The following is a 22,993-nucleotide window of genomic DNA, read 5'->3' as shown; positions in this document are numbered from 1 at the left end:
AAAACCACCTTTAAATACAGGAAATTCTGTAGGTTCTGTCTTCAGCATTTCTTATTTCTCTTAATTATTCCCCAGAGCAGTGACTATACTTCTTTGACCATGCACTAACTCCTGAAAATGCATATTTATTTATTAAAATCAATTACATGCACTACTGTCTTACTTTATTACTGTATCTCCCAATTCCCAGAGGCAAAAGTCCTACTCATTGTGTAATAATTCTAAGATATACATTTTCCCCAAATTTAATATTGCTGAAATCTTCTACAATCTATTGACCTTACAATCAATGATGTCTCAGCAATGGACAATGGCCACGATATGGTTGTCATCATCTGTCTTCATGTAACCCCAGTCACAGCTATTCATATTGTTTTCAACTTCAACTGATTTATGTGCGTTCATACCTTTGATACCTTATTTACTGAGCTTAACTGTTACTTAAAATGTCTTCCTGGATGGTGTCTGAAACTTTTTGCTGATACCTTGTAGTAAGATCAAGAAAGCATCACCAACAACACTTGCAGAATGCTATCAGTGGCTTAGAAGAAAACCCCAAAGGCAACAATAAAACATTCTTAAGCAATGCTGCATCCTTGACACTACAATTAGATAAAGAATGATACTGTGTGTGTGGGGAAAAAAAACCCCAAGGTGCTTAAAAACAAAAAACCACACACACTGTATTACAGGTTTTTTTTTTAACCTTTTAAATTGGTACATAAAATAATGACAATGTGTTATGACGATGGCATCTTAGATTTGATGAAATTCAGTTTACACATTATAAACATACCCAAAGAAGTCATGGCTTCCTACTGCACCTTTTTAATTGGCATCTCAAACTAGGCTTATTTAAATTCACATTCCACTACACTCGAATTTCCTCTGCTTCCCTCAATCTTGCTCTTTAATTCCTTAATACTAAAGTTAAAGGGCATCATTTTCTCAATTACAAAGGCTAGAAAGGGAGGCAGAATGGTGTAGTGTCTTAAAGTGCAGACTTGACAAGTTAGACTGTCTAGGTTCAAATCCTAGCTCTGCCAATTATCGTGTGATTTCTCTCTATGACTCAGTTTCCTCACCTATAAAATAAGAATAATAATATGGGCCAACCATCACTCATCCAAACCCAAATTTCAAAACTTTTCTTTTTTTAAGATAAATAAAGAAATAAGTAAATATTTATTTATTTATTTATTGCTGCATTGGGTCTTAGTTGCTGTGTGCGGGCTTTCTCTAGTTGCGGCAGGCAGGGGCTACTCTTCATTGCAGTGCATGGGCTTCTCACTGCAGTGGCTTCTCTTGTTGCGGAGCACAGGCTCTAGGCACGTTGGCTTCAGTAGTTGTGGCACACGGGCTCTAGAGCGCAGGCTCAGTAGTTGTGGTTCATGGACTTAGTTGCTCCATGGCATGTGGGATCTTCCCAGACCAGGGCTCGAACCTGTGTCCCCTGCACCGGCAGGTGGATTACTAACCACTGCGCCTCCAGGGAAGCCCTCAAAACTTTTCATATTTTAGAAATACAATATTGTAGATTACGCAACACCCTTATTGCGTCTGAGGCAGTACTCCATAACCAAACATGTTAATATTTTTGCAAAAAATAAGTTAAGTGGGGGAGAAACAAAGACTACAATAGCCTTGTATCAGTTCAAGTCATGGTGAGTTGCCAAATGAGCCTACACCAAACTTACAATTTATTTTGTCATTTTTCAGAGTTTTGAGGGTTTGGAATTGTGCTTCTGGGCCTGTGGGGTGGTGGCAGCAATATATTTTCATGTAATTGTTAGGATGACCAAAATTATGTATATTAAAGGACTTAGAGCAGTGACTGGCACACAGTAAGCACTCAATAAATGCTAGCTATTATCAGCATTATAACTACCTTTGATTTTTCCTCCCACCTTACTATCTAGATCCAGTGAATCACACCAAGCCTTATTAATTTTATTTTCCAAATTTCTTTCAGATCTGCCCCACTTCCAAGCTCACTGCCACTGCCCTGTCTCTAACTCCTTAATCCCTAATCTGTTCAAACTCCCTAATCAGTCAAGAATTGTCTTATTAAAATACAGAGAAGGATCATCATGTTCCTAAAAACGCATCATCACTAAAGGTCAGTTAGCAAGGCATACAAATTCCTCTGTGCTGTAGTCTCAGTTCCCTCATCCTGTCTTATCAGTTACTCTCTCCATATACCACTAACACTCCTCTCCTCAAAAAACGATGACTCCAGGGGGCTTCCCTGGTGGCGCAGTGGTTGAGAGTCCACCTGCCGATGCAGGGGACACGGGTTTGTGCCCCGGTCTGGGAAGATCCCACATGCCGCAGAGCGGCTGGGCCCGTGAGCCATGGCCGCTAAGCCTGCGCGTCTGGAGCCTGTGCTCCGCAACGGGAGAGGCCACAACAGTGAGAGGCCCGCGTACTGCAAAAAAAAAAAACAAACCAAAACAAAAAAACCAAAATACATAGTCTGCTTTACACTAACTATGTATCATTCTTGACAAGAAATATGTAAATAACTGAAATGCATGGATTTGCCAACTCTTCTTGGTGCTCAAATACCCACATATCAAAGTAAATAGGACAAATGACTACTTCACTCTCTCCTGCTCCTCTCATCTAGCTAGGTCTGCTCTAAGACCAAATGATCAGATGATAGTTTTCTTTATTAAATAATCCAGGAGAACCAAGAGCTTAGCTATTTTTCACTAAAAGTGGTGACCAAAGATAGAATTATGAATAACAACAACTAATTCAGCTAACTTTACTGATAACTAAATATATGCCATAGATTGTGCCAAGTGTCTTATAAACACTATCTCATCTAATCTTCACAATAATCTTATAGAATAGGGATAAGCGTTAACATTCCTATTTTAAAGATGAGGAAACAGAGGTTCAGAGAAGCTGGTAATTTGTCTAAAGTTAATAGCAATTAACTAGCAGAGTTAAGATTAAAATAGAGTTGTCTCATTTCTGAGCTTGATATTAGGAATATTGTAACATTTCTCATAGGCATGGTGGTGCAATTTATATAGTTCTTAAATTGGTAGGAATTTCTGATTCTTTTACCAAAAATAACACCATTATTGAATTCCAGGCAGAGGAATCAGCAGGTGCAGACTATGAAGCAAGATGCTTAGTTTGTTTAAAGGCTCAGCAAGGGGACCAGTTTGGCTAACAAAGAGAGCCTGGAGAACGTGGAGAAAATGACATCAGAGAGGTAACAGAGGGTCAAACCACAGCCTGTAGGCCACCAGAACTCTGGTTTCTAAATGCATTATAAACCCACTGGAGGGTGAAGGGCTTTGAATTAAAATGTGATGTTATTCCACTTGCAATACTTTAAAAAGGATCATTCTGGCTGCTGTGCAGAAAACAGATGGGGGGAAGAGGATGGTTATGGTTAGAATGATTCCAACTGCAATAATTTCAGTGAAGAACAGTATCCAGGATCAGGGAGAAATGAAAGAGGTGACGAAACAGTTAGATACTGGATATATTCTAAAGGATAAGCCAAGAGAAATCTTGAGGATTCTGTTGTATGTTTATGAAATAAAGGTTATAGTGAAAAAGAAAAGCCATGCCATAAATAAGCCACCACAAATATTTTTTAAAATTATATCCTTAAATAGCTGATTCTTTAATGATCAAATAACAAAGCTAATGAAACTTTTTCCATGCTGTAAATAAGACCATGAAGATGTCACTGAATGTCACTACCAGTATATTATAATGATATGAAATCTTCAGCAATGTCTTCAAAACTACTCCAAACGTGAAGAAAAATATGTTAAATGTACTAATTAATCAACATTCCATTCTATATATTATAAAACTACACAATGCTAGCCTAACATAGGGCTAATTTTCTCTGCTATTGAAAAAGTTTAATACAAACACTAAAGCTACTCAAGATAAAAGCATTCCTTAAACATCTGTGGCAGAAGGCTAAAAGAGAAATGTAGTGACAAAATTTAAAAGAGACAAAAGAGATTATAACCACATCAATAACCAAAGTGTTAATAAAACAAATCATTTAAGTTTTATTATTCAAATACAAAATTTTTTTTATAAGTCATAGGAATTTTTGTTTTTATGAAAAATAAAGACAATGCCAAGGCTAAAGTTACAGTCATTCAAATAAATAACATTCACTGGTCCATCAAGAAGGACAAGCTGAATAAACTATAATGACACTGCACAATAGAGGACTAAATACTACACCTGAAGAGAACAATGAGAAATAGCTCTATAACCCACTATATAGTGGTCTCCAGGATAGACTGTTAAGTGAAAAAAGAAAACTGGAGAAATAGTGTATGATAGTCTTTCATTTATCTGCAAAGAGGGAATAATACTTATATTAAAACACAAACTGGGATAAAATATAAAATTTTAAAATGTTACCCATAGGAAATAAGGTGGTAGAGTAGGGACTGCCGTTAGAACCTGGTATTTTATGTAAATTATAAAACAAAATTAAACTAAACAAAAAACAAACTTAAACAATGAACTTAATGGTATATCTAGTTAGTGGCATAACCACACAGAAAAGAATTATTCCAAGTGACTTCAGCACACACAGTAATTTGATGGTATATTCCAAGTGGGATACCATAAGGACAAAAAGAAATGTTACCCCCCTCACCCCTGCCAAAAAAACGAAAACAAAACCCCAAACTTCAAACTGCTTTCAGTAATCATTATTATTGTGGTACTGTTATAAGCAATCTAATGTATATGTAATATATGATGAAGCAAATTAGTATTATGTGTTATTTTAATTCTACAGTTCTTGGCAACAAAGTAGGGGAGAAAGGAAATATTGATACAAGATAGAAGAGGTTAAAGAAAGACACCCTGATGCTGAATTTGAATTTGAAAGAATGATCAATGCAGCAGCAATGAGCACTTCTAGCACCCATTACAAGGAACAGGTTTCCTTAGAGAAATGGCAATTCCAGACCCAGGGCAGGAAATATAAAAGATGAGTCTGGAACATTTTTATACTACTAAAGAGCAAGGAAGCTTTTAAAGATCACTTTATTTGGTCATGTCCCAAGGTCTCAGAAGCCAACATGAAGAGACTCTTGTAGACCAAAGATGGTACAATTTGCTAATCAATAAGGGCAATAACTGCAATGGATTGAAATACATCAAGTACGTTTAAATGCATGTGCTCAAGTTATTTAGATCTCAAAAAAATCTATTAGTCCTTTTTGAAGGTAACTAGTAAACCAACTCATTATTTTAAAAATCAGTATATGCAGGGAAAGAATAAAGAATATATCCTGTTTCCCTATAAAACTTGTACAAGGGGTAACCAAATAGTAGATATGAGGCAGTTTCCTTTACAAAAATATTTCAGCTAATAAAAAAGAAAGACAAAGTTTAAATGCTGCCATCGTAAAACTCCTATGTCTTCATCTAATTATTTCTTCATCTCATTATTCTTTTATCTATTATTTCTTTATTTTGTTATTATTTCTTGGTTATTGAAAGCCAAGTCAGAGGACTTGGTTTTCAATGTTTTGCACATAATTTAAATATATAATTCAGTTATACTTAATGGCTAGAGTTATAATTAACCGATCGTTATAGACTGGAACAATAAATTGAAAACATAATTTCTTGGGCTCCATAATCATTCTAGTATGTCCAGAAGTCATAGTTCCTAGTATGTCCAATTTTACTTCTAGTCCATAGCCCAATGACATTCAACTACAACTTTTAGGGAAGAATACCTTGATGTGACAGTGAGAATTTTATACTGCCTATATTAGTTTGCTAGTATTACCATAACAAAATACCATAGACAAAGTGGCTTAAACAATAGAAATTTATTTTCTCATAGTTCTAGAGGCTGGAAGACCAAGATCAGGGTGTTGTCAGGTTTGGTTTCTTCTGAGGCTTCTCTCCTTGGCTTACAGATGGCCACCTTCTAACAGTGTCCTTACGTTGTCTTTTCTCTCTGTGTGCAAGACCCTGGTGCCACTTTTTGTGTCCAAATTTCCTCTTATAAAGATACAGTAAGATTGGATTAGGGCCCACCCTAAGGGCCTCATTTTAATTTAATCATCTCCATCTATACAGTCACATTCCAAGGTTCTGGCGCTTAGGCCTTCAACATATGAATTTTGTGGGGACATGATTCAGAGTGTAACACTGTCAGTTCAGCACCCCAAAGGAAGAGAATAATGTTAATGCATACATTTCAATATCTGATCCATCAGTAAATAGTAAAACAATGCATATACTGACCATTAACACTATGCTCCCCAAACTCACTTCATTTATTCTTCCTCTAATCCACTCTGGTGAAGGGGCATTATTAAACAATCTCTATTTTTGGTTTTCCCTAAGACTTCTACCTTATTCATAGCAGGGAGATGTTGAAAGTAATTATTTTGGTGAAAATGTGAGAAAATTGAGCCAGAATATGAAGAACTATCATTCATCTATTCACTTGGCTTTTGCTAGGCTAGAGACCAGATGTGAAATTGTTAATTGTCTAGAAACTAAACTGCAACCTCACATTCTTTGTTCTACTGTCTCCAATAGAGGTCAAAAATTTGGAACTCGCTGTATCCTACCTAATCATCCACAAATCCTCATAGTGAACTATCTGTGCTTCACTGTTTTGTTTTACCTCTCAGTTCAATAGGGTTCAATTAGTACTATTCTGTGCAAAATGTAGTTGGTAAAGAAGCATGTAAACAACTGATATGTTAGAGATGATGATGAATCAGCCAGGAACATTAGAAGGGTTTCTGGAAGAAGTGATTCTAACACAAACTGCTAAAGTCTGGTAGTAGCTGGTCAAGTAAAGAAATGAGGCAAATGAATCACTATGAGCAAAGACACAATGATATGAACCAGCAGGGAATGCTGGGGAACTGAATGTAGTCTATATTGACAGTAAAAAATGTAGAAAGCAATATGAGAAACAAGAGCTAGGAAGAAGCCAGATCATTCCCATTTTATAAATAATATTAATCTACATTCTCTACAAAGGTAGAGAATGGCAGAACCAGGATTTGCAAACAAATTTAACTCCAAATACATCACTTAGCAGAGTGACCCCATGGTTTACAACTGTTGTCTCTACGTCATTATTAATAGGGCCTTCCTTTACCCTATAAATGCTCTGATTTGGTAGGTATCTTTCACCCTACCTCTTAAGCCACCATGCTATATGTTTTCTAGACCCAAGAAAACTAGGATTTTGGATTTCATTAACTTCTCTCACTCATTAGTGAAATTAATTACTGAAAGAGATAATGCTGGTGAAAATAATCATGCATTTAGAAGGGTTTTAGGCAATCATCACCTAACAAATAGCCCAGTATATACGAGAGTTGAACGGTCTTTTATAAAAATATTATCATTATTTAAAAAAAAGAATCTCAGAGGGCAGAAAGAGCAAAAAAGGAAAAGTCATCATTCTTTTAATTTTAATTTTGTTCAAAAAAACTATAAATTTAAATATAGTTGACCCTTGAGCAACATGAGGGTCAGGGGTGCTGACTTTCCCTGCAGTTAAAAATCTGTGAATAACTTATAGTTGGCCCTCCACATAAGCAGACCCCCTGTACCTGTGGTTCCTCAGTATTCCTGGTTCCACAACAGTGGATTCAACCAACTGCAGATCACGTAGTACTGAAGTATTTACTGTTCAAAAAAATCCATGTATAAGTGGAACCACGCAGTTCAAACCTGTGTTGTTCAAGGGTCAATTATACTTCAGTTATACCACAGCCATTAATGCCATAAATGCCTATATAAAGGTAGTTAGATCAGCAAAACTATAGTCAACCTTGGTCAAAATAGGTCATTTTTGTTTGTATAAGTCCTATGAAACACATATTCCGTATCCCACCTTCCAAAAAGAAGAAAAGTTGTATTACTCTACTGAAACTATTAACACCTGCAGCAGACTGCCCAACCCTCCTCACACTTATTTCCTGGCATTAAAAAAACTGAATATGCCAGATACTTGCTTCTCCCAGCAAAGACATGGGCAAATTACCAAGCCCAGGCCAACATAAGTTCCTTAAGGGGAAATCTGCTATAGTCAGAGGGCTCTCTAAGGAAGGTTTCCTTCCTTGACAGTCACAGAATATGGAGAAGATACTTTCCACTCCCCAACCACTTTTTATTTTGCTCTTGGATGTGCATATGTAAAAACACAATTCAGGAGTTGTGGCAATCATCTTGTAACCAGGAGGGGACAAGGCTAAGAATAAAGTCTATATTTGGGAAAGGCAGGAGAAGAAAACACCTGAAGACTCCAAGCCCTGATGACAGCACTGAGCAGCTTAATAAATAAACCTGAATGCCCTTCCTCTAAACTGTGTATTATCCTGTACAACAAGTACCCTTTCTCTTTACGTCAGTTTAAGTTTGATACTGTTACTTGCATCTAAAATCATCCCAACTGACACAACGGGTTGTTAATCAAGTCTACAAGAGGAAATTATTCAGGACAATTATTACTGTCTTTTCAAACTCAGAAGCATGAATTAAAAAGGAAACACAGGATTACACATCTGAAGAAAGCTGGGTTTTCATTTTCCCAAAAAGATAATGGTCAAAAGTTAATACATACTGAGTATTTCCTATGTGCCAGGAACTATATTTGGTGGGTTATCTCAGTTAACCCTCACAACAAACCTAGAAAATATTATTCCCATTCTACAGAGGAGAAAGCTGACGATTATAAAAGTTAAGCATCTTGCCCAAGGTCATACCCCTTGAGAGTGGTTGAGGAAGCCTTCATAATCCACATTAGTTGACTTAAGAACCTAAGTACCAAATATTTAAGGACAGCTGAAGATAAATGCACCTTAGCTATTTTTTTCTATGAAGATGAAATCCAAGCCCTTTGTTGAGCATGAAAAGAACAGAAAGGAATAAAGAGAACCACAATTAAAATTATGAATAACCACTGTTGATTTACAATGGTAAAAAGAATCCTTCATTTTACACATAAAGAAATCAAAGCCCAGAAAGAGGAAACAAATTATCAAAAGGTGTAGCACAGTCAGTGTTAGAGTCAAATATCTCAGATTTTCTGATTCCCAGAGCACTTTTCATTTCACCAAACACTGCCTCTCCTTTAAATTGGTATACTGTATCTCCAACATACATGGGGACTCGGTGGGGGGGGCAGGCAGTGTATGTGTGCATGAAATGTACAAAGAAATAAAACTATGAAGACTTACTAAGAGAGATTCACTGAGTAGGACTACCATATTTATTCAATATTTATTAGCTGATAAGCTTTGATGCGAGCAGATAGACATTAAAAATGTTTATGGTGCTGGATACACAGCAACAAGAAAAAATAATGTGATGAAAAAATTATTTTGTCAGGACATGTATACTTCCTTGTTAAATGTTTCAAGAATCAAATTTTCTCAGAAAGTACTCCCCTATTAAAGGTAGTTAAGAATACAATGACTATTTTTCACTAAATTTTCATGTTTTTAGAAAACAATCTTAATAAAAACTAAGCATAAATATACTGAATAATTGGAGAATTATGTATCATATTCTTTCTTTAGCAAAGTAACCTAATTCAGAATTGTTGTTAATTTCCCCTAACAATTCATGATTACATAGGGATATACTAGATTGCTAAATATTAACCTTGAATCATTTGACAATACATGTACTCAAAAGAAAAGGAGATGGGGCTGGAGAATGTGTACAATTACTGATATCAATTTAAAGTACCAAAAGTCAAAGATGGTAGGGAGACAAGAAGATGATCTCACACCAAGAGACAATATTTGGATTCCCATGATCTACTTATTCTCTTTCCTGGGAAGAATTATTTTTATGAATTAAGGTAATATAAGAGTTCACTCATTTATCTATAACAACAATTTCTATAAAATCTCAAGTCTCTAAATAGTATTTGGATAAAAACAAACACAGAATTAGCTTACTCTGCAATATCAAGATATCCACAAGAAGCAGCTGCATGTAGTGGTATCCAGCCTTCATTATCAGGTTGATTAATATTTGCTCCATTTTCTACCAGAAACTTCACCATATCAACATTGTCATCAATGCAAGCCTAAAAACAAAACAGAAAGCAGGATTAGAAAAATTTTGAATACTCCCAACAACACATCAACAGAATAAAATTCCTATTTTGAAGCTTTTATAACATATTTTCTATAAGGTAGTCTCTTGCCATCTTGATTGTACTGCTATGAAGTAGGCCAATGGTACTACCTAAATTTTAATAGTCCTTGCTTAGATACCCATATAACAATACTGTATGTGACTAGACTTTTTATGCCAACCCCACGAGGAAAACAAGTACATGTCAACATGGAAACAATCAAAACATTATAATTAAGTACCAATCATATCCTCTATAGCAGTGGTCCCCAACCTGTGGTCTGTTCAGGGAGTGGGATCCCTTCAGGGAGGTGACAAGGTCAAAACTATTTTCAAAATAATACTAAGATGGTATTTCCCCTTTTCACTGTGCTGACATGTGCACTTGAGGATGCAAAAGCACTAGTGGTAAATATGTTTCTGTCTAAGAATAAATCAAGGCAGTGGCAAAAAAACCCAAAAAAACCACCCCACAGCACTTTACTGTCCTTGTATTCACCACTCTGCACTCACAGGTTTTTTTTCTTTCCCAAGCTATTTTTACTTATGAATGTCCTTGACAATGCAGTAAAAACTATGAATTTTATTAAATTTTGACTCTTGAATATACATCTTTTAAGTACTCCGTGGAATAAGGAAGCATGCATAAAGCATTTCTTCCAAATATAATGACTGCCCTGAGGAAAAACACTTGTGCAATTAATTTGCAAGCCGATCTAGCCACTTTTTCCATGGAACATCATTTTTTAAAAAAATTTTTATTGGGGTATAGTTGATTTACAATGCTGTGTTAGTTTCAGGTGTACAGCAAAGTGAATCTGTTATACATATATCTACTCTTTTTTAAAAATTCTTTTCCCATATAGGCCATTATGGAATATATTTTTACTTAAATGGCAAACTATAGTTAGTCTAACTTGGATGTTGGCAGAAATTTTCTTGAAAATGAACAAAGTCTGTCAAAAAAAACTAACAGTATTTGTTGCCAATGATAAAATTCAAGATTTCAGGAGTAAATGAATTAGTTATTTTAATTAAAAAATGCCATTTATATAACATGGGTAAAGTATTGCTTTAATTCATTTAAAAATGAATTAATAAATATATAGAGTTCTCTGTTTTATCCTCTAGTACTGTAAATATTAATATATACAACCCACAGAAACAAAGCTCTTTGAAGTCCTTCATAATTTTTAATAGTATAAAGGGGTCCTAAGATGAAAAATTTTGAGGACTGCAGCCTATAGTAAATAAGAAGGGAACTTTTTTCAATGCTTACTTTGTGCCAAGTAGTATGATTGGTGCTTTATCTATTTTACTGATTTGTATATATTATCCTCACAAAATCCCTCATGAGAATGGGAATTTTGCTGTATCCCCAGCACCTTTTACCATTCTTTGCATGTGGTAGGGGCTCAATAAATGAATAAATGAACAAGAAAGCTAAGATTCAAAGAGATCAAGTAGCCTGAATAAGCCACAGAGATGGGAAATGATAGAGCTGAGATTCTATCACAGATGTTCAGATTCCAAAAAATAAGCTCCTCCCACACTTAACACCATATCCACAGATGTTCCTATTTCAGCAACTATTTCTCACCTATTTTGCAGTCTCTGAAACAGGATATCATATACTCTAGGCACTTAATAAGTGCTTGCTGTATAAATAAAACCAATTTTCCTATATCTATCACAGAAGCAAAAGAAAACAGTTTTAGTAGCTTTTTCCTAGGGGGGAAAAAATGACAAAGTTGGTGTCAAGAAAAGCACTAAGGACAAAGTACTTTACACCTAAAGTGGAAAAACACTGACAAGTGTTTGGCTGTAGGCTCTAGTTCTGGCTCTGCCACAGATTTTATAGCTGTGAACAAGTAATTTAAACTTTTGGGGCTCTGTCTTTCAAGTGGAGGAGAGAAGCTGGTGGGTTACATATCTCTAAAATTCCCTAACATATTTAACATTCTTATATATCCATGATTCTTCCCTTTGGAACAAGTTACAGGCAATCTGAAGGCAAGATCCCAAAGTGCCCAAACAGTACTTTACACATAGCAAATGGTAAATGAGTATATATAAACAACATTCATACAAAGTTTAAGTATATACTGCTTGGGAAAAGAACTGTGTTTTTCAAGGAGCAGTGGTTAAAGGGTAGGAGAGATTTGAGAACCACAGCTATCTAATAACAAGAAACATCAAAATTCTACTGTATTATGAAGTAGTTTATAAAATGTTATTTGAGATAGCTAATGACTCACAGTGGCTTGAAATAATATTAGATCTCTTTATAAGTTTAAGCATTAATTTTCCTTGAGAAAAGATATTAAATTGTATTCTCCTCTCTCTCAACCTCTTTTAATTCCTACAGGCTCCAAAACAGTATTCTGATTTTATCATTGATATAAAAATATAAAACTCTACCTGATAAATGTTTTCTAATACAAATATGATTATTGTTTTTAAAAAATGGAGAAAAACATTAAAACAAGAAATTATAATATATATGGGAAATGCTCACAATATATTAAGTTTTTTAAAAAGGATACAAAACAGTTTGCCTAATATGATTCTAATTTTACTTTAAAATCTACACAAAAGACTAGAAGAATATATAAGTTAATAGTCATTATCATTGGTTGTGTGACTATGAATAATTTTTATTCTTTAAATTTTTCTTTATTTTCAAAATGTGTACAATGAATAGGCAGTGTTTACATAAAAAGAAAATCTATGTATAGCTGATTCACTTTGTTATAAAGCAGAAACTAACACACCATTGTAAAGCAATTATACCCCAATAAAGATGTTTAAAAAAAAAAAAAAAAAAAAAATCTAAGCCTTGATTCTTAAATGAAAAATATTAAATCTACTGTATGGATATGGAGAAAAAACTAATTGCTGATAAAAGTATAAAATTCATATAACCCCTTCAGAAAACCATTTGACAGTATCTACTGAAGTTATATAGAATTGATAAATAAATGGGGTGGGATGTATGTATATATGGGGAGAGTCTACTCATGTAATAGAATCCTATACATCAATGAAAAAAGAACAACAAACAAAAAGAACAAACTAATGCTACCTTCAACAACATGGATAATCCCTGCAGACATAATACATGAGCGAAAAAAGTAGACACAAAGGATACAAACTGTAAATTTCCAGGCAAAACTAATCCCTGGTTATAAAGCTCAGAATCCTGGTAAATTTGTGGGGAAATAACAGGAGGGGCACGAGGGAGCTTTTTGGAAGACTGGAAATGTTCCCTACCTTTCTGATTTTTTACATAGGCATACATATATGTAAAAATTCACTGAATTATATGCTGTGTACTTCATTGTATGCAAATTATACCTCATTTAAAAAAAAAGAAAAAATAGGCTACCATGTATTAAAAGCCTACGGTATATTATCTCCAGTATAAAGCACTTTATCTTTCTCTAAATTGCACATGCTAAAACATGTCTTCCTTTAATTTCTATCCCCTGCCTCCCGAGGCTCCATGTATCAAATGGAATCTCTCTTTTAACTGATAATCTTTAAATATTTTGAGTTCTCCCCACTGCCCAAATTCTCACATATTCTTTTATAGGCTAAGTATCCCTAATTTCTCTGGCTATTCCTCATATTATATATGCTAAAAATTATATATGCTAAGGCCCTAGAAATACAATGAAGGGAAAAGATCACATAGTATAGGAGGCTAGTCCATAAACAACAACGTAAGGGTATAAGAGCAGTGGGTAGAAAGTACTAAAATATCACTGGGAACATAAAGAGATCTTGTGATTAAGACAGTCCATAAAGGAGAATACATTTTTTGAAGATTACACAGTTGTTGTTCAATTCGCAATTCAACTAGAAGGAACTTCACTAAGCAGATGCACTATGACTTAAACAATGTATGGAATAAATGAACAGAAAGTCATCCAGTGGTAGATAGTATCTGCAAGTTATAAAAGAGAATAAGGCTAGGTGGTAAGAGGTCTGAATGTATTGCAGGTAAAAAAATCTGAACATAATGCAAAGATGACAGGATTTGACATTAGAGGTGGTTTTCAACCTACTTTCTAATCCTACTCATCAAGAAAACCTGCTACACTCCCATCAGTAATAGTGGCTCAATTCAGCAGTAGGAGTAAGTAGGAGAAAACACTGTAGAATTTCAGGTAGATGATGTTTGAAAAACCTATTCAGAGTTTAAAAGCAGAGGGTTGACATGATCAGATCAGTATTTCAGAAAGATTACTGGAAGTGGTATGAAGAGAGAAGAGCCTGAACTGAGCAACACCAGTTACTCAGAACGGATATTAAGAGAAATCTGGGAGAAAATGTACAAGGCTTAATTAAAGATTGGATATGAAGGGCGAGGGACAGGGAGAGGTCATTCATGAAAACAAATAGCACACGTTCGAAGAACAGGTTGGAGGAAGAAAGATAACTTTAGTTTTGGATATGCTGAATTGATTATAGTTGTCTGTATACTTATCTAACGATGCATATCCAGTAGCCACCTGAATACGCAGATCTACAGCTTAAAAATGAATGTGGGATAAAAATATCTATTTGGGAATTACCTGCATTAAGGTAATAATTAAAATAATGGGACCTAAAATCACTCAGGGAAAGAATGTAGAGAAGTGATTTCCATGAAAGTAGTAAGAGAAAGGTTAAAATTAAATTATAATCAGTATATTCTACTTGGAGGACAAAGACATTTGTGGTATTTTATTCAGTCAGTTATAGAGAGTTCTCAAGAAGCTCATCATCTAGTATGGAAGACAAATACACAAGTAAATAAAAATATCAAAATGAATATGATAAATACAGTTATATGGCTGTACACTTCTTACCATGGAAGTCAAGAAGAGAGGAACTAAAGAAGAATGGTTGTAGTCAGGTAATACTTCCTGGAGAGGCTCTACACCTAAACTTAACATATGAACAAGTAACAAACACTTCCTGGTGTATGAAGATGCAAAATCACATATGGGGAGGATAAAGGTAGGGCAGGATCCAGAACAGAGTCTTATTTGCCATCTTATGAGTAATTCTTTGACAGTGAAGATAAAAGATCCTCAGGACAAATGGTTAATTTTTAAAGTTTCTCCATTTTAAGAAGATGACTGCCCTGGCTCTTTGAAAAAATTAACATATAGGAATAGCTATTCCCCAGTAAATGAAATGTTGCCGATTTTGATTTTAAATGTTTGTTTTTAAGTCAGTATAACTTAAGAAACATCAAATACCTAAAAGCAGTTAATACCTAAAGCAGTTAATGTTAAATGTGCTTGTGCCTTTATTTTGTTTAAATGTAATAAGTTTTTGAAATGTTTAAATATAAATTAAATGCCAAAAACATCATTGTAAAACATATATTATAAAGGAATCTCAAGTTTGTGTTGTAAATTGTTCAGTGTTCTCCTGAATATTACAAAGCATACACAATAAACTGGCAGATATGCCCATGAAAATATTGTTGCTAAGAGAATCGAAAGCTAACACATGCAGCACATTAAGAGACACATGACTTGCTAACTTGAAATATCTGACTAAATATGGTCAGTCTATTAAGCCATATATGGAAAGAAACAGAGTGACTCAAATATACTTCTAAAATCTTATCTGACATGATTTATCTTAAGTTTTTCTTAAATACATATTCCGAGCCATTACCAATAACAGATGATTGTGTGAAGACACTTTTGTCATTTAATCCCAGGTACAGGCAGCTTTGTCAACTTGAACTATAAACTATCTCAATAAACTAGTTCAAGTACATAAAACATCTGTTTTTATTGAAAAGGGGGCCTAGTTATTTTTCTCAGCAAGTTAGCGCAAGGACAACCTTTGTTCCCCACTCATGTTTAGGAAAAAGTTCAAAAGCCTAATTAACAAAGAATTGAATTATAAAGGGGCTACACAAAGTTGGCTCTAAGAAGACAGAGTCCATGCCTTAAAGACAGATTCTGGTTGAGGCACGTGGAGTTGAAAAATCATTAAATTTCATTCCTAGAAGAGATAAAAACAAATGTGTTTAGCAACCATTCAATTCAATTGAGTAAAATCACAATTACAAAATAAACAGCATTTGAAATAAATTCTAACACTGTTATATTCCTTTTCATGAACAGACTCTAGAGCCAGATTGTCTGGGATTAATCTAGTTCTGCCAGTAGGCTGGTTGTTGTTGGGTCTATTATATAACATCCTGTGTGCCACAATTTCCTCTGGAAAATGAGGACAACAATAGTACCTACTTCAAAAGTTTACTATGAGAGGTATATGAATTAATATATAAATCACTTAGAGTAGTATCTGTCGAATAGTAGGTACTATTATGTTTATATCAATACATAATCCAAATGTACAATCATCCCCATTAAAATTTTTTTCTTTTTCAATTCTCATCTAAAACTTACTATTTCATCCCTTTAAAATTACAAAACAAAGTTAAATGGTGGAAACTTGTCAAATATTCTTTGCAGTACCACTTTTGGTAAAAGTTCTATCTACTAATGATTTCTAAGAGGATGATTAAATTTTTAAAGATGCATTAAGAAAATTTTAGGGATCAAACCTCCTTCCAACAAACTTTTACATATAGAAGTTTTAAATAAGCTCATTCATACAAATTACATACAACACAAGAGAGTAAAACAAAGGAAAAGATTTAGTTGTATAAATGTAATTATACCAACTTAGGTGAAAATATAATTATAGTCAATTAGATGAAATGCTTACAATTTGCACCTAATCATTACTAACACAGTTAGTTATTGAAAGGTAAAAGACAAATTAATCTGAATACAGAAGTTCCCTAAAACAACTTCTACTTCCTTGAAACAACTCTTTATGACTCTTAGCAAGGAAAACTCAGTTCTACTCAACTGATAGGAACAGAAATTTGTAGATATACCAGAAAATAGTCCATGCCCTAAGCATTCAGGGTGACACAGATGTCAGTGAGTGTGTAAAGAGGAAGTAAACTGGAGATGTCCAAACAAGTTTTTGTTCTATTTTAAAGAAAACTTGGACATATCAAAGGAAGAATCACAGGTGTAGTTTATACAAGAAAAATAATGAAGAACTCCGAGCAGCATTCCCATACTAAACAATAAAAAATATCGAAAAAAAAAAATCGATAAATACCTTGGTCTTGCATTGAGACTGGCAAATAAATGAGCATGTACAATCTTAGGAGATCATCTATTATATTTAATAATGAAAACAAGTAAGTTCAGCACTGCATTTTAGTTCAATGATTTTTTTTTTTGCCTTTCTTATCTTATTTCTTATAAGCAGGTAGGATCTCTAGACATAAAAATAAAGACCTGGCCTTACAATAAATCATATGTTCAAATGATAAAAATGATTGGAAGAATAAAATTCAAAACACAGATTATACACAATGGCTAAACCATGGGAAATTCTCTATTGGGATTAAGAAAAATTCAGACTTACATAATATATATAGTATCCATAGGAGACACAATGCCTGACAAGGAGAAGATCCAATTTATCTTTGTGGATTGAATGAACTGGACAAGGCAAAAAGACTATAACAAAAATCTGAAAAAACTCTTCTGAGAAAAAATTTCTAGGGGAAAAGTCATTGGTATCTGTGGGAGACTGGTTCTAGTACTCCCTGCAGATACCAAAATCTGCGGATGCTCGAGTCCCTTATATAAAATGGGGTAGTATTTGATTATAACCTACGTACATCCTCCTGTATACTTTAAATCATCTCTAGATTACTTAAAATACCTAATACAATGTAAATGGTTGTAAATACAATGTAAATGTTATGTAAAGAGTTGAAAGCTTGCGGCAATTTCAACTTTTGCTTTTTGGAACTTTCTGGAATTTTTTTGTGGACTATTTTCAACTCTTGGTTAGTTGAATCCTTGGATGTAGAGGATGGCCAACTATAATCGACACATTGCGTAAACATTCATACTTCATCTAACAAGTACTAAGTATTTGAATGAGAATGCCAAAAACTGGAAACCATAATTATTCCAAGATTAAAACACACCCTTTATCTACTCTTATTACACAGCTGTTATTTCCTTTATTGATAAAGATCTATAAAGTAGTAAGTCAAACCTAGATCTTTAGAGGCCAAAGACTTTTATTTGAGGACTCAGTAAGGGAAGAATATTACTTCTAGAGTTTAGAATCCTTATGGATATAAAAATGTTAAACTTCAGGATCATTCTTTGACAAATAACTTTTATGGACTACCTACTATATATAAAGCAATGAGCCAGCCACTTTGGTGGATACAAGGACCAGCAGTAGAGAGTATCTTCTTTTTGTTTCCTTTATGCACGCTGCTTGTCATATAGCAAGTGCATAATAAATACATGTAAAATGAATCAAAATAAAATGCAAACCTCTCCTTAATGAGGAGGTGTTTATGACCTAGTGTATGTGTACATAAAACTGTACTAAGTACTGTATAAGATATGCTGCCTTTATTACTGTTTCATGTGTTCCAGTCTTTTCTCACTACTGGATTATAATCTCTTAAGAATAGAAATTGTCTTATATATCCCACAATACCTAACAGTGCTACTCAGCAAATTTTTCTTAATGGACTAAAACAATTGATCATGTAGTACTGTTCTCAGGATGCTTATAATCTACTTAGGAAAATAAGATAAGCAGATAAAGAAAAATACTAAGCAATTTAAAAGCAACATAGCATCAGTGCTGGGAAAACTGGACAGCGACATGTAAAAGAATGAAATTAGAACACTACTTAACACCATACACAAAAATAAACTCCAAATGGATTAAAGGCCTAAATGTAAGACCAGACACTATAAAACTCTTAGAGGAAAACATAGGAAAAACACTCTGACATAAATCATAGCAAGCTCTTTTTTGACCCACCTCCTATAGTGATGAAAATAAAAAAAAAAAAAACCAAATGGGACCTAATGAAACTTAAAAGCTTTTGCACAGCAAAGGAAACCATAAACAAGACAAAAAGACAACCCTCAGAATGGGAAAAAATATTTGCAAATGAAGCAAGGGACAAAGGATTAATCTCCAAAATATACAAACAGCTCATAGAGCTCAATATCAAAAAAGCAAACAACCCAATCCAAAAATGGGGAGAAGGCCTAAATAGACATTTCACCAAAGAAGACATACACATGGCCAAGAGACACACGAAAAGATGCTCAACATCACTGATTATTTTTTAAATTAATTAATTAATTAATTGATTATTTTTGGTTGCGTTGGGTCTTTGTTGCTGTGCACAGGCTTTCTCTAGTTGCAGTGAGTGCGGTGTGCGGGCTTCTCATTGCAGTGGCTTCTCTTGTTGCAGAGCACGGGCTCCAGTAGTTGTGGCATGCGGGCTCAGTAGTTGTGGCTTGTGGGCTCTAGAGCACAGGCTCAGTAACTGTGGCGCACGGGCTCAGTTGCTCCACGGCATGCGGGATCTTCCCGGACCAGGGCTCGAACCCATGTCCCCTTCACTGGCAGGTGGATTCTTAACCACAGCACCACCAGGGAAGCCCCCAAATCACTAATTATTAGAGAAATGCAAATCAAAACTACAATGAGGTATCACCTCACGCCTGTCAGAATGGCCATTATCAAAAAATCCAGAAACAATAAATGCTGGAGAGGGTGTGGAGAAAAGGGAACCCTTTTGCACTGTTGGTGGGAATGTAAATTGATACAGCCACTATGGAGAACAGTATGGAGGTTCCTTAAAAAACTAAAAATAGAACTACCATATCACCCAGCAATCCCACTACTGGGCATATACCCCAAGAAAACCGTAATTCAAAAGGACACATGTATCCCAATGTTCACTGCAGCACTATTTCAATAGCCAGGACATGGAAACAACCTAAATGCTCAATGACAGATGAATGGATAAAGAAGATGTGGTACATATATACAATGGAATATTACTCAGCCATAAAAATAAACAAAATTGGGTCATTTATAGAGATGTGATGGACCTAGAGACAGTCATACAGAGTGAAGTAAGCCAGAAAGAGAGAAACGAATACCATATATTAACGCATATATGTGGAATCTAGAAAAATGGTACAGATGAACCTATCTGTAGGGCAGGAATAGAGACGTAGACATAGAGAAAAGACATGTGGACACAGGGCGGGAAGGGGAGGGTGGGACGAACTGGGAGATTAGGTTTGACGTAAATACGCTACCATGTGTAAAACAGCACAAGGAGCTCAGCTCAGTGCTCTGCAACGACCTAGATGGGTGGGATTGGAGGTGGGGGAGGGAGGTCCAAGAGGGAGGGGGTATAGGTTATACATATAGCTGATTCACTTCATTGTACAGCAGAAACTAACATAACGTTGTAAAGCAATTTTACTCCAATAAAAAAAAAAATAGTTCACCTCCTAAAAAATAAAAGCAAAATAGCATTAATAAAAGAAAAGTGGGTACGTGAGTAGAGATGAGTTAAAGAAATCTTTTCATACATAATAAATCCTTTGCCAGGTTTCATTACTGTCTGAGCTCTGGAGATAGAAAGCCAGCTACAGGTAGCTGTTTTCCTTGTTGAATTCCTTTATCAGACATGATCACACACTGACCTAGAGGTGTTTAATCAATGAATATATACCAATAAGAAAATAATTTAATTTCAGGGGAAGTAATAAAAGCTTTTACATACTGTTTTATGCAATTCAATTAAATACAACAACAACAACAACAGGTTAAAAAGGAGTATGTATAATACGATTCAATTCTCTTCATTGATATTCCTTTTCAAGACTCTGGAAGAATACATGTATACCTCATTTTATTGTGCTTCACAGATACTGAATTTTCTTACATTGCAGATACTGCATTTTTTTTTTTCAATCTGAAAGTCTGTGGCAACTCTAGGTCAAGCAAGTCTATCAGTGCAATTTTTACCAACAGCATTTCCTTACTCTGTGTCTCTGTGTCACATTTTGGTAGTTCTCCGAATATTCCAAACTTTTAAACTATTATTATATTTGTTATGATGGTCTGTGATCAGTTATCTTTGATGTTAATATTGCAAAAAGATTATGACTTGCTGAATGCTCAGATGATTGCATTTTTAGCAATAACGTATTTTCAAATTAAGGTATGTACACTCTTTTAAAGACATAATGCTATTTCACACTTAACAGACTACAATATAGTGTAAATATAACTATTATAGGTACTAGGAAACCCAAGAATTCATGTGACTTGCTGTATTTGGATATTCACTTTACTGCGGTGGCCTGGAACCGAACCTGCAATACCTCCGAGGTATGCCTCTATATGCCAAAATGTTAATTAATAGAAGTCAAAGTCATTGAGTTATTTTCCAAAAACCTTAAAGGACATAAAATTCTTATGGTTTTCCAAAACAAAAAAGAAAATCACATAGTTTTTAGCTATCTGTTTCTTGATGAATTTCTTCAGTGCTCAGCAAAATAAGTGGCCAATAAATAGCACACTCTTCACTAATTCAATAAATATTTATTAAGTGCCCACTACAGCAAGATACCATGCCAGCTGCTAGGAATACACTGGGGAAGGATATAAACCAGATTTCTATACTCATAAAGCTTACACAGTCCAGCAAGCAAGAAAGATAACTAAACAAACAATAACAAGAGGCATGATAAATACTATGGACTTTACTAGAGAACTTAACCTAGATTTAGGAGAAAGAGAGGAGAAATCAGAATATCTGAGAATGGCGTTAAGGAATTTCCACTTTAAAAAGGCTCGCCATTTAAACCGTAAAAACACACTAGATTGAGAACCACTGATATCCCCAGTAACTGAAGCTAGAGAAATAAACAAGGCACAAACAGCATATGTAAAATATGATCAGAAAAGCCTATGTCAAACCTGGAGAGCTATGAGAATTTAATAAAGGGTAGACAAAATAAAGGGGAAGAAAAAATAAAATAAAAAATTTTTAATATACATAGGTATGTAAGTAAGAGAAAAATTCAGGTAGAGAAAGCAGTATGGAAGAAAATGCAACTTGACAAACTAAAGGAAATGCCCCATATTTTGGTGCTACTTAACAAGACAAATGAAGAAAACACGAGATCAAAAGGTAAGAAGATAAACCCTATTTAACAAAAAATTCAGCCAATTAAAATAAATTCAGAAATCAAGACACAGTGGTCAAAACTCGTAACAAGTGAATCAAAAATAATGTAAATATTATAAATTCTAACAAGGTAGAAATATTAATACAGTTAACAAAACAAGATTAGGAGAGAGAAGAGCAAAAACGAATGAGTGCTGATTTCCTAATCTTTCCTAATGAGTAGTATGATCCTTCTAAAACTGGAACATGGTTCATTAAAAATCCTATTGCAATGTATTGATATTATGCATAGCCTGTTTTCTTAATCTTAAAGGAATATTTAAGGAAATACTCTGTAGTTATAAAGAAAATTTATCTAAAATTTAACCATTACTTCAGTATTCAGGTTTTTTTCTTTTGGCAAATTAAAGCAAAACTCAATTTTACACATTTTAATTAAAATAGTATATGTAATATGTCCTTTTAAACGAAAGTATATCAAATAATTTGCACAGATATTCTAAAATAATGTTTCCTAAATGAATAATGGTTAGTTAATGGATAATCAACATCCACTAAGCAACTATTATTACTTTTTTTTTCAGCATATAGCACATTTCTTAAAGTTAAAAAAAGAGCCAAACACTTCCTGCAATATATTCAGTCTAATCAGAAATAAACATATATATAGATAAAATTACAAACAATAAAACCTCTCTAAAATTCTCCTCATTCCAGTATACAGGGATTATTTCAGTATACCTTTTCTAAAACCTCAAG

General features: G+C 34.3%; 1 protein-coding gene across 5 annotated transcripts in view; it reads right to left on the bottom strand.

The window, feature by feature from the left end:
- Nucleotides 1-22,993, bottom strand: part of PPP1R12A (protein phosphatase 1 regulatory subunit 12A) — a 148,959-nt gene that overhangs the window by 80,315 nt on the left and 45,651 nt on the right. For all 5 annotated transcript variants that reach the window (XM_024737127.1, XM_024737130.1, XM_024737128.1 and 2 more), the window contains exon 2: nt 9,963-10,093. In XM_024737127.1, coding sequence (XP_024592895.1) covers nt 9,963-10,093 — 131 coding nt within the window. The remainder of the gene's footprint in view (nt 1-9,962; nt 10,094-22,993) is intronic.

This window comes from Neophocaena asiaeorientalis, unplaced genomic scaffold, assembly GCF_003031525.2.
Source record: "Neophocaena asiaeorientalis asiaeorientalis breed wild unplaced genomic scaffold, Neophocaena_asiaeorientalis_V1.1 scaffold134, whole genome shotgun sequence".
Classification (NCBI taxonomy): Eukaryota; Metazoa; Chordata; class Mammalia; order Artiodactyla; family Phocoenidae; genus Neophocaena; species Neophocaena asiaeorientalis.
This window is presented reverse-complemented; position numbering and strand designations above follow the sequence as displayed.